This window comes from Pinus tabuliformis, chromosome 1_1 (genome assembly GCF_031772625.1).
Source record: "Pinus tabuliformis cultivar Carrire ecotype Pingquan chromosome 1_1, CPIR1, whole genome shotgun sequence".
Classification (NCBI taxonomy): Eukaryota; Viridiplantae; Streptophyta; class Pinopsida; order Pinales; family Pinaceae; genus Pinus; species Pinus tabuliformis.
In genome coordinates this window covers 339,870,111-339,883,387 of record NC_142297.1, presented here as the reverse complement: position 1 = coordinate 339,883,387, position 13,277 = coordinate 339,870,111, and the positions used below count along the sequence as shown (strand labels likewise).

At 36.1% G+C, this 13,277-nt stretch overlaps 1 protein-coding gene across 1 annotated transcript in view; it reads left to right on the top strand.

Moving 5' to 3' along the window:
* The window catches only part of LOC149212958 (polygalacturonate 4-alpha-galacturonosyltransferase-like), a 41,041-nt gene extending 29,694 nt beyond the window's left edge, over positions 1-11,347 (top strand). The window contains exons 2-4 of the mRNA XM_089388879.1: positions 10,289-10,406; positions 10,548-10,646; positions 10,736-11,347. Coding sequence (XP_089245005.1) covers positions 10,289-10,406; positions 10,548-10,646; positions 10,736-11,347 — 829 coding nt within the window. The remainder of the gene's footprint in view (positions 1-10,288; positions 10,407-10,547; positions 10,647-10,735) is intronic.
* Positions 11,348-13,277: the final 1,930 nt, after the last annotated feature.

Below are 13,277 nucleotides of genomic sequence, written 5' to 3'. Positions count from 1 at the left end.
TTGGACTCGAGTAACTGATGAAAAAGTTCGGTTGTTGGACATCCCCTTCAGAATCATACATTTTCCCTAGCACAGGCAACAAAAACCCCTCTGAGGTTGCTACAGCAAAGGCCGTTGATAAATCTGGGGAAGAGGGAAAAAAAATAAACGAAGCTTGTTGACCCGCCAAGCCTTGGGAAAGAACTTTCGACTGTATCCATTCCGCAGCGGTAAGTCTCTATTCGACTCCAGTTCTATTATCGAATTTCTATCTTTGGAAGATTTGATGGTTATTGAAACCAGAGTAAATTAATGGAAAGGAAAAACCATAGTAAATTAAATTCAGTTTGAATCCATCAAATAAAATAGACTTCTTTGACTAAGACTGGTTCTATCTTAGCTTTAATTGATGGAATGCAAATTTCGCAGCTATGAAAAATAATGTGCAACATGCACTGAGCATGGGTACTAGAAATTACTAATTAGAGTATATAAAGGCTTTTTAAACCCAAGATGTAAAAATCATATAACAAGTGATGGCTCTAGGTAAACCCATGTGTCTGTCCTGATTGCCTCAATGAGTTGATATGAGAAGAAATGTTGAGATGAATTTAGCTTAGACACCAATAAAAGTCATACCTATTTAAATGAGATATGAGAACACTGTGTTTCATATTTCAAGATCCTTCAAATGATCTTTATTTGTCATGAACCCCCTTTCCTTTGGTACCAGAATCTCAGAGATGCACAAAGGTTGATCCTTTACCTTCAATAAGCATCTAACCAATGGAAAACCATGAACACTATTTTTCAAACCCTCTTGATTGACGTCCAAGGGCCGAGGATACTTCACCTTTTGTAGCCTTTTATACTTCTCTGTGAGATAGATAAAGCCCTAATACAAGGTCGAAGGCATGTCAATGAGCTCAAGAATAATATTACATATATTAGCTTAGATGCTAGGAACTTTATAGCTTCAGACATGATTTTATATAAACCTGCAATAGAGGAGGAATTCCGAGTGAGACACTATCTCCAAACCAAATTCAATTCAAGGGTGATTTCATAATAGAAGATTTGACCCTAAACTAACCAAAGCTTCTTGGTTGTAGTCATGAAAAAAGGCCTTAGACATAGACCATTTGACCAACAATTTGACAGAGAGCTCTATCCTAGAGATGCTTGATTGATGAGGCCTTCATCTCATTTCCTTTCTAGGATCTGCAACCTAGAATTTGCAGTAGGAGCTTCACTGCTTCATGATGACTGATCTTTGAAGAGGAAGGAGGTCAGTGTTGTCAGAAAACTTGTTATGAAACCAGCTCAAGAAAAGATAGAAAAGGTAGATCAACGCCTTAGAATTCAGCCTCTTCGAGGGGGCAACCTCCTTTATATTACATAAATGAACAATTCTTAGATGATTCAAATGAAAAAAACTCCTTTCTATATATAGGAGTCTAAGGAGTCACAATATAATCCAGCCGACCTAACAATAATAATATAAAGCCACAATAATAACAATAGCGGGCTTCTATGGGGCACAATAGTAACAATATGGGCACTACATGGGTACATCAATATAATAAGTGGGTTATACTAATAACAATAAGGGGTTACACTAGTAGTATAGGGGCCTAACATGCCCCTCTCCTTCAGAAAGCGTTGTCCTCGACGCTTGAGTAGCTCTTGATGCTTCTGTATAAAATTCTTGTCCTTCCATGTGGAATCTTCAGCGGGTAAGTTCTTCCACTTGATGAGATACTCTGAAATTGATTGATTTCGTAGCTGTCGGGTTCTTGTTTCTGTGACTGCTCCAGGTTCTAATATGATTTTTCCTTCCTCTTCAATTTCTGGCAATATTTTTGAATTGGGATCTTTTGCAACTTTTGAATAAGTGGCCATACTTCTTCGTCCTTCTTCCATTCTTTCCTTGCTTCATTTATCCAATCTGGTTGGATAATATAAATAGCACAAAACGATGCTTCCACATCCTCATCCTTGAAGAGTCTTCCCATTTGGTAAGGTCGCCATTTTTTAAGTGCATGTAGTATTGCCAACATTTCCTTCTCATAAATAGCTTGCTTGAGATGTAGCAGTAAAAATACCCAATCACCTACATCAAAAAAAATTTCACTACGATGTTGATCTACCTGTTGTTTCGTTTGATTTTGCACCAAAGTGAAGTTATCCTTTAAAAGTTGGAGAACTTGTTGTTGATGCTTGATGTCATCTTTCTCTGGTTGAACCTTTTTCTTCTTGATATGTCCTTCTATCTTTTGAGAAGTGGTAATTTCTTGCAGTCCTTTACAAGATATGGTCGGATTCATTTCTTGATGCTCGATGTGATCTTTCACTTCTTGAACATTTTTCTTCTTGATGTGTCCTTCTATCTTGATAGTTTGAGGAGTGGTAATTTCGTCCATTGAATTACAAGATATGGTTGGATTCATTTCTTCTTTCTCGATGTGATCTTTCACTTCTTGCACCTTTTTCTTCTCGATATGTCCTTCTATCTTGAGAGTTTGAGGAGTGGTAATTCTTGCCAATGCTTTACAAGATATGGTCTGATTCATTTCTTCTTTCTCTAGCATGGTGTCCTGGTGTATATCCTCTTCTTTTGATGTTTCTTGATCCTTTTCTTCCTCCTCTTCATATTCTATGTAAAATAATTTCTTCTCAGCACACCTATGACCTTTAGTGCATTTTCTATCACAATTGTAACAAAGCCCTTTTTCTCTTTTTTCTTCCAATTGTTGTGGTGTAACCCTTGTAGGTTGTGGAAGGCTGGGAGAAACAACACTTCCATCTTTATAGCTGTGAGGGGTACGCTTCCTGGTTTCCATAATTTTGCTTTCCACTATGTCACAAAGCCCTTTTACTCTTTCCAATTGTTGTGGTGTTGCTCTAAAGAAGGTGTTGCTCTTTGTATCCTCATAATGTGATATCATTTCCTCCGTGAAAATTGACCACGTAACAAGTTGTTTACGAGAACAAAGCCCTTTGTACCATAAAAATTGATCTGGTTCTAAATATGAAGATGCAATACATACCTTTTGTAATAGTTTTACACCATGTAGATCAAAATATTGCTCCATCTGAAGTATCCAATTTACCGGATCCTTGCCATCAAACTTCCTCATCTTGTTTTTTCTTGATTTTAGGAGCTCGACCTTGAAACGACTGTAACTCTGTACTTTTCGATCTTTAAGTTCTGAAATTGCAACCTGTAGTAGCCTTCTGTGTCCTCTTTCCAATTCCACTAGTCTGATCCAAATTGGATTCTCCAAGAAAGAGTTATGCACAATCTCCCGCAGTGACCTGATTGTAGACTAGTTAAGTAGAGAAAAATTGTATGAAGTGCCACGTGTCACTTTTTCAAGATTTGAATCTAAAATATATATAAAAGAAAACTAAAATCCGTTCTCCTTCTATACCTTCTTGCGAAATTTCAATCCGATGCTCAGAAAGAAAGTTATGATGATTTTCCCCAGGTTACCTGTTTGGAATGTAATTCAGGAGTCTACAAAAAGACCAAATTACTCAGATCATATCTCCGCAAATATCGCGCGAAAAGATCTGAAATTCGGACCCAAGGTTCAGTGTGATTTCTTCTCAAATGGGTTTTTTTTGCGACTTTTGAAACGTCACAGAATACAAGTTATAGAGAAAATTCCACGATGACCTGTTTGGAGCAGCGAAACCCTAGAATCCAAAGCTCTGATTCCAAATGTTATGAAACCAGCTCAAGAAAAGATAGAAAAGATAGATCAACGCCTTAGAATTCAGCCTCTTCGAGGGGGAAACCTCCTTTACATTACATAAATGAACAATTCTTGGATGATTCAAATGACAAAACCTCCTTTCTATATATAGGAGTCTAAGAAGTCACAATATAATCCAGCCGACCTAACAATAATAATATAAAGCCACAATAATAACAATAGTGGGCTTCTATGGGGCACAATAGTAACAATATGGGCACTACATGGGTACATCAATATAATAAGTGGGTTATACTAATAACAATAAGGGGTTATACTAGTAGTATAGGGGCCTAACAAAACTTCTTGTGATTTCTTTCTTCTTTGCTTGGGCTTGCCCTCACCTTAGCTCTGATACCTTGCCCTCACCTTAACTTTGATACCATTCTGGCGGGGAAAGCTAAAAATGACAACAATAGAGGTAAGAAGTTGTAGATTCCTGTGTTGTCTATCTTTTAGCTTCTAGAACATCATATGTTTTATTGCCAATTTCTGCTTAATTTAAAATTGACATACTGATCTGAGAAGAGGATTTTCAATGCTAATAAGCTCTTCTATAGTCCATGTTGGCACACTCAAGTCTTGTTAAAGGACCAACTATTTCTTGTGCAAAATTCGAAGCAGACGACAACATACAACATGTTTTCTAAGAATCAAAACAACTTCTAGAAGTGCCATGAAATTAATCCAACACTATGTTTATAAACTGGTTCATACTAATGGACACAGTATGTGTAAAACGTATTCTTTAACAAAAAATTTCTCTGTCGCTGGTTTAAATCTTATAGCCTTACTCATATCTTGAAGAAAGGGTACTTGCTTCCCTTTCACTTCATAGGTATATGAAAACCCAGTTTTGTAAGCACCCATAACTATGAATATTATACCAACTCCCTATGGTTAGTGCATCAATAACGTAAGTGTAACACTCATCCATGTGGTAGTCATAAGGAATTTAGGTAAGGTTTTACTAACACTTGCATCCCAAACCATTAAGATCTATCCATGGCCTCAAATGATGTATTTCCTTTACTCAATAGAAAACTCATCATTTCTCTCCCCTAATAATCAAATTTTTTCTCTTCGTTCTGAATGAGAAATCAATCAACAAGTCACCATTTTAAATGTTAGATCATAATATGTTTATCTTCTCTCTTGTGCTTACACTCTAGAATTCTCGCAGCTTCAGAATCACGAATCTTAAACACAGTCTCATGATGTGCATTCAGGGAGGCATAATTCACCCTTGCTCTGCATCAAATTACCCCCCTAGCATTCCCTTTACCTTTACATGCCTCAATGCAAGGCATGTGAAGTCGGTACCTACTCAATTAAATTAGTAAGTTGAGGGGCGTCATATATACCCAACGCTGCCTACCTATTCTTCCTCTTCCTATGTCGTAGTGTATGAACAGTCAGCCAGACTAGTGAGGATCCCCATTAATAATAACATCTATTTTGGCATTTGAATTAGAATGACGTGTTTCCCTTAATCATATGTTTTGGTTTTTTAACCAAAAAGGCTAACAGAGATAGAGACCCTCAAATTTGTCTACTTCCGGCCCCTATGCCCATTTTCATCTAGGTTTTTACCATGTCAGTGTCCCTTTCTTTCTCAAAACTGCATGAAATCAGTTGATCTATCCATTTTGCAATGCCTTTGGTAAATTTTTCTATCAAATTCTCTAAAGTATATATGAGATCTAAGTGTTGTTTTGGTTTTTGTTGACTTCATATATTTCTGCTAACCATGATATGGATTTGATGTAGAGGATTATGATTGTGTAAGGGTTGCATTGCTCGATATATGTTTAGGAGGAGGAGGAGGAGAAAAGTGGTGTTAGGGTTGAGAGCTAAAGATGCCTGTGAAAAGAGGAGGTGTGTGGAATGGAAGGTGGCAAGGCTACCAACTTGGTAGAAATGGAGGATGGGAAGGTCGGGGTTTTCATCATCGAATAGCTGTGGTGGGCTTCCTTATTATCTTTGTGGTCATGCCATTGGTTTTTTTTGCAACTAGGTTTCATCACTCTGCATCTACATCTGCAACTGGTAAGCATCTTCCTTCCCTCCTCCCTCGCTGGTAAGCTTCTTCCTGCCCTCCTCCCTTGCTGGTAAGCTTCATCCTGCCCTCCTCCCTCGTCAGGTTGCTTCTATCTCTTTTTTTGGGGTGGTTCATTATTTAATTTATCTTTATTGGCAAGCATGCCCTTTCTTAATTTGGTAGTATTACAATGAAGTGTATACTTCTTACAACATTCAAGTAAGATATCCCTTGCAATGAAGTGTAGTCGTCTTATACTATTTTAGAAATATCCCTTTCCTTGAGAACCCATTGAACAATGTATTTATGTGATTTGTGCCTTGGTGGAGAATTATCATCACTCCCGGTTAACCATTGAACCAAGACCCCATGGACCTGCTTCGGAATTTGATTTGCCTTCACCGCCCCTAGTTAACCATTGAACCAAAACCCCATGGACCTACTTTGGAATTTGATTTTCCTTTTAGCATTTTTGTAGGATCTGAAGGTGCAGATGTTATCAAACTTACTTTCCTTGCTTATTGTCAAAAGTTTAGCACCTCTAGCATTTTTCCTGACATTTTGTGAGTTTTCTTTATAGGTTTCCTTTCATTTGATCTGTGTGAAGCTGTGAACTCCATCTCTGCATTAACACAGTATAATACCTACCAAGAGAAAGATTCAAAGTTTGTACCTCTCTCATGCAAGAGCAAAGGTTTTACCAACTACCCCTAGGGTAATTTCCCTTGCCAAAGATAATGAAACCATTCATCCCAATAGCAAGAAATAACAATGCTCTTTCCATTTTTTAATAAAGGGAAATGCATATGACTGGTAAATTCGTTGGGCAACTGCTCGGTGAATTCGCTAGGCACTCCTCATTCTGAGTAGGATGGTACTAAGTGTGTGTTGGATTCTGCATAAGCTGGATGGGTATTATAAAAATATATTTGTTAAGAGTTCAGTTCAACATCTTCCTTATGGGAATTGAATCTAGGTGGGAAGAGTAACAATCATTCTTCTCCTCCACTCATTATCCAAGCCAAACCCACTTTCCATCCATAAAGCTAAATCCACTTCTCATCAGTCAAGCTAAAACCAGTTCTGATCCACCCAACCTAGACCCAATTCACAACGACAATCTTGTTCACCAGCTACTTTCTGCTATACATATCATTTTCACAATGTTCCCATAGTGTTCAGAGCACATTGGCCAAAACAAACGATAGATATTATACACACCATTTTATTATTGATGTGTAACAAAATCTCGATCTTAGCATATGCATGATAGCAAAGCAACCCCCTTTTTAGCGTTTTAGTATTTTTATAGATATTCTTCTCCATCAACTATTTCTACCTCACCTGTTATGCATTTTTTATCATTTAAAATAACAGGGCACAACTTGTCATTATATGGATCTGTCATAATGGTATTCTCTTTCCACATCTTGAAAATCAATTCTACGTTTCTATGGACATTTTTTTCTTTTTTAGGATCGGGCAATGCACTTGCACATACGTTAGTTTAATACCAGAAAATAAATAATGTCCCTAAAATGAAATTTAATCGACCTGAGTGGATTGAAATAGAGAGGAATTATTGAGGATACTGGAGCTCTGCCATATGTTTAAAATCACTCTTATCTATTTATCTGTGGGGTTCACAGGAACAGGTAGATGACTGGAGAAAGCAGAGTTTAATAGAGAGCATTGACTCTCTCTTCCCAAAGGAGGCAAGTATAAGAAACCTGCTACATTTGGATATCTTAAATTTGCTTTCTCCCCTATTTAGCAGAGAACTGAAAATAAATTTTATTTACTGGGTAGGTGATTGATGTCATAACAACTATCACAGAGGACTCGAGAAAGCTAAACTTAAATATTGTTGGACGGAATGACTTGTTGGATGGAATGACTTATCTTCCTCATGGGTATTAGAAAGCCCTCTGAAGTAAACCAAAGGGATATTACTAACTCTGAGGTATGATTGGTGAAGATTTTGGTTATTTTCTCTATTGAACATGTAAGGAAACCTATGTGATGATGATCTATGTAGTTGAGTAGGGTTGTATTAAGCAGGAAGTGAAAACTGGCATTGGCAGGGGTGCTTCTCTATTTCTATCGGTGTACATCAAGTAGAGGCAAACGAATTTTGGAGACAACTCAGAAAAGTTACATTCACAAAAAGATGTTGTGATCTTCAATGAAGAAGGCAAGGAAAATCCTGAGGGGGGTAAAATGAATGACAAGGTGTAGAAAAAAAAACTTCCAATGATGAAGAACTTCTTACGAGGTTTCAAGAGGATGACACAGGAAGTGAACATCGAGACGTCAAAGAGAATGCTCTTGATGGTAAATTTTGATTTTCCCTCGTTAACTGATCTATGATGTTGGTAGCCTACTGTAAGGTAAGTTTAGTCAAACTCCTAGGACAATGGTTGTTGTAATGAAACCATTTGCAGCTTGAAGAAAGTCCAACAAAAGTTTCACAGAGGGTAAAATTCTTTGCTGCACTAGATCGCTACTTTTTGTTCTCATGGAAAAGCGAATTGTTATATTATTTTCCAAAATCCTTTTTGAATGTTACTTCTCCAATAGAAAAATTTTATATTTCTTAGATTTTAGCATAGTATGCTTTAATTTATAGTACTTTAATGCTTACAACAATTGAGACAAAAGAGGAGGGATAAAATGTCAATAGAGCTGATTCAACAGGATGAAGAAAAATGAGTTGAGCTTGAAAACACAGCAATTAAACGTTCCAAGGAGGTAGATTCTGCTGTCCTAGAAAAATACTGTGTTTGGAGGCTTGAGAATGAGAAAGAGAATTCTGACTCCACTATTAGATTGATGCGAGACCAACTGATCATGGCTAGGGTGTATTCAAGCACTGCCCAGGCTAGGAATAATCTTGATTTATACCATGAATTGATGCTTCATGTTAAAGAATGTCAACATACATTGGTGAGGCTAATGTAGATTCTGATCTACCTCAAAGGTAATAGTTTTCGCATTGGTTGCTTCTAAATCAAGAGTATTAAGTGCTTCCATTTCCATTTGGCGTTCATATCCTTTGTTTCTTTTAAAGTTGCAGTCTGTGTGTCAATCTTTCTGCTTTTCACTCTCTTTTTCATGGCCAATAATTGATATGAATGTTTCAGTTCACCTAAGAAGATCAAGGCTATGGGTCATGTCCTATCCAGGGCTAGAGAACAATTTTATGACTGTGGGAAAGTAACAAAGAAGTTGCGAGCCATGCTTTAGTCTACAGACGAGCAAGTAAGGACCTTGAAAAAGCAAAGTACATTTTTAAGTCAGTTGGCAACAAAGACTGTTCCCAAGGGCCTGCACTGTCTATCCATGCAATTGACCATGGATTATTACTTGCTTTCCCTTGAAAAGTGAAATTTCCTAAAAGGGACAAGTTGGAGGATCCAACTCTTTATCACTATGCATTATTTTCTGACAATGTATTGGCTGCATCTGTGGTTGTGAATTCAACTATCATGAATGCTAAGGTGAAGTGTTATGAATTTAAAATACTCTAAAGTTTGGAAGTCCAACAGTTTTGCTGCATTTTGCATTTAATATTTGGATCTCATTGTAGGTGATTTACTTGTGTTTGCAGGAATCTCAGAAACATGTATTTCATCTTGTCACAGATAAGTTAAATTTTGGGGCCACGAAAATGTGGTTTTTACTTAATCCCCCAAGGAAAGCTGCGATACATGTAGAAAATGTTGATGGTTTTAAATGGCTCAATTCCTCCTATTGCCTTGTGCTTCGCCAACTTGAATCTACAGCTATGAAAGAGTATTATTTCAACGCAGATCACTCGACTACACTCTTAGCAAATTCCTCCAATTTGAAATATATAAATCCAAAATATTTATCCATGGTAAATCATCTTCGTTTCTATCTTCCACAAGTTTATCCCAAACTAGAAAATATCCTTTTATGGGACGATGATATTTTGGTGTAGAAAGATTTGACGCCCTTGTGGTTAGTAGATATTCATGGAAATGTTAATGGTTCAGTGGAAACTTGTGGAGAAAGCTTTCGTCGTTTTGACAAATACCTTAATTTTTCCAATCTGCACATAGCCAGGCACTTTGATCCTAATGCTTGTGGTTGGGCATATGGGATAAATGTATTTGATCTCAAAGAATGGAAGAAACAAGATATAACTAGAATATATCACAAGTGGCAGAACATTGTAAGTGTGTTGGTTTATTTATGTTAATTCTTGTGATGCTTACTTTAAAGTATTTGAAGTAAATCTGAAGTAATTAGCTAGAAAACTTAATGGGTTTTTCTTTGTTCGATTTCTAAGTTTTTCTTTTATTGTATGTTAGAATGAGGATAGAGTGTTGTGGAAGCTTGGAACACTACCCCCTGGATTTGCACATTGGCTGCTTCTAAATCAAGAGTAGTAAGTGCTTCCATTTGAATTTGCAATCTGTGTGTCAATCTTTCTACTTTTCATTCTCTTTTTCATGACTGGTAATTGACATGATTGTTTTAGTGCACCTGAGAAGATTAAGGCTATGGGTCATGTCCTATCCAAGGCTAGAGAACAATTTTATGGTTGTGCGAAAGTAACAAAGAAGTTGCAAGCCATGCTTCAGTCTGCAGACGAGCAAGTAAGGACCTTGGAAAAGAAAAGTAAATTTTTAAGTTAGGTGGCAACAAAGTCTATTCCCAAGGGCCTACACTGTCTGTCCATGTGATTGACCATAGATTATTACTTTCTTCCTCTTGGAAAGTGATAATTTCCTAAAAAGGACAAGTTGGAGGATCCGACTCTTTATCACTATGCATTATTTTCTGACAATGTATTGGCTGCATCTGTGGTTGTGAATTCAACTGTCATAAATGCTAAGGTGAAGTGTTATTAATTTAAATTACTCTAAAGTTTGGAAGTCCAACAGTTTTTCTGCATTTTACATTTAATAATTGGATCTCATTGTAGGTGATTGACATGTGTTTGCAGGAATTTGAGAAACATGTATTTTGTCCCATCATAGACGAGTTAAATTTTGGGGCCATGAAAATGTGGTTTTTACTCAATCCCCGAGGGAAAGCTGCGATACATGTGGAAAATGTAGATGATTTTAAATGGCTCAATTCCTCCTATTTCCCTGTGCTTCGCCAACTTGAATCCACAGCTATGAAAGAGTATTATTTCAAGGCAAATCACTCGACTACACTCTCAGCACGTTCCTCCAAGTTGAAATATATAAATCCAAAATATTTATCCATGCTAAATCATCTTTGTTTCTATCTTCCACAAGTTTATCCCAAAATGGACAAGATCCTTTTCTTGGATGATGATATTTTGGTGCAAAAAGATTTGACGCCCTTATGGTCAGTAGATCTTCATGGAAAGGCTAATGGTTCAGTGGAAACTTGTGGAGAAATCTTTCACCGGTTTGACAAATACCTTAATTTGTCCAATCCGCACATAGCCGGGCACTTTGCTCCTAATGCTTGTGGTTGTACATATGGGATGAATGTATTTGATCTCAAAGAATGGGAGAAACAAGATATAACTGGAATATATCACAAGTGGCAGAACATGTAAGCGTGTAGTGTGGTTTATTTATGTTAATTCCTATGATGCTTACTTTAAAGTATTTGAAGTAAATCTGAAGTAATTAGCTAGAAAACTTAATGGGTTTTTCTTTGTTCAATTTCTAAGTTTTTCTTTTATTGTATGTCAGAATGAGGATAGAGTGTTGTGGAAGCTTGGAACACTACCCCCTGGATTGAACGTTTTATGGCCTGACCCATCCTTTGGACAAGTCTTGGTATGTGCTGGGTTTAGGATATAATCCTAGTGTGGACTGTTGAGAGTTTGACAATGCAGTTGTTTCTCATTACAATGGGAACATGAAACCTTGGTTAGAGTTGGCAATGACAAAGTGCAAGCCTTACTAGACAAAATATATAAAATATGATCATCCTTTCTTACACAGTGCAATATAAATGAATAGTTGTGACCTCAATATTCATACTGCAATAGATTGTCAAATGTAAAGTGTAAAGGCCCTTGATTCTAGTTCATAATTCATTCCAATTCATTTGTTTTTGGAGTTCCACAGAAGGTTTCTAGTTTATGGCTTAATGAGTCAGGTTTTTGGAGGTGCAGTGGCCTAACCAAGTTTAAGATTTACAAATTTTATGTCCTCATTGTATTCCTTCATAGTTGGAAGTAAACTCCTATATAAGTATTTTTTTTCTCTGTTAGTTAATATTTCTCTTTCATCGAGTAATTACACAAATTGTTCTTCCAAGAACACAAAGAAGTACGAGACACAAAGATTTAGGCTTTCAAGGCAAGGTAAAACCTCTCAATAGGGGAAAACCCAACAATCCTCCTCTTATTGAATTTATTCAAAATGATATATCCAACACAATACCAAAGATTCCCTCCAAGTCAGCCCTCCTATTTAAGTCAAGGTCAATAGTTGAGTCTCTACCTAGTCAAAGTCAGAAGCAGCTTCTGAATTTTTGTCCTTATTGCAGGTTTAATCTCTTATTATAATACAATGACTTCCAATTACAGACTCTTTGCCTTCTATTACTGATCTTTGGCTACTATAGCAAACCCTTGACTCTTTACCACAGATATTCAGATCCTGCTGCAAATAGATAGCTTTAGATTAAGATTCGGCTTAGTCACAGACTTTGGTTTCTTCAAGTGATGTAGACTTATTTTTATCCTCAGTTTTTCTTCTCCTCTTGGATTACAGACTTCGAGCTTTTTCACTTTCTTGGTGGTACCCAAAAGAGGTCGAATATAGGCTAAAATGTCTGGATATCATTCTAACGATGTAAACTTTGAAACGGCAACTCATACTATTACCCGTTTTGCAAAAAAGTGACTCGATTTTGAAAAGGAGTGATGCAGAACACACGTTTTTTTTAGAGCATAGTTTTTGGCACTATAAAAATTTTTATGTACATTGTGTTTTAGAATGGTAGTGTTTTTTACTCTGATTTAAAAACTTGGTAATCCTACACTAGACCCTTTTTTTAAAACGTTTTTTTTTTTATTTTATTTTCTAATGTATGAAATGTAAATAATTATTTTGTAAATTTAATCATTTTTGAAGTGGTCTTTTTCTTCATATTTTCTTGTTTTTATTTTAATTTTAATTTTTTTGTAGTGAGGTTTTTATTGTTTTGCATATTTAAAAAAGAAGGTCAATATTTTGAATTTTCGATATTCTACATATTTACACATCGTTAATTAATTTTTCAATCCACAAGAAATAATTGTTTCTAAAAAACAATATTTTTTAACAATGGACATAAAAATAGCCATTTTTAACATAAATATAACTAAAAAACTACACGTTTCGATAATTTTTTTCTACAATTGACATGAAGACCATCACAATTTTTATACAAAAATTTTAACTAAAAATGGTTAAATAATAGCTTTTTTATGAATTTCATGTCAAAAAAATAATAATAATCACTTTTTTTTCAAAAAATAATGATTAACT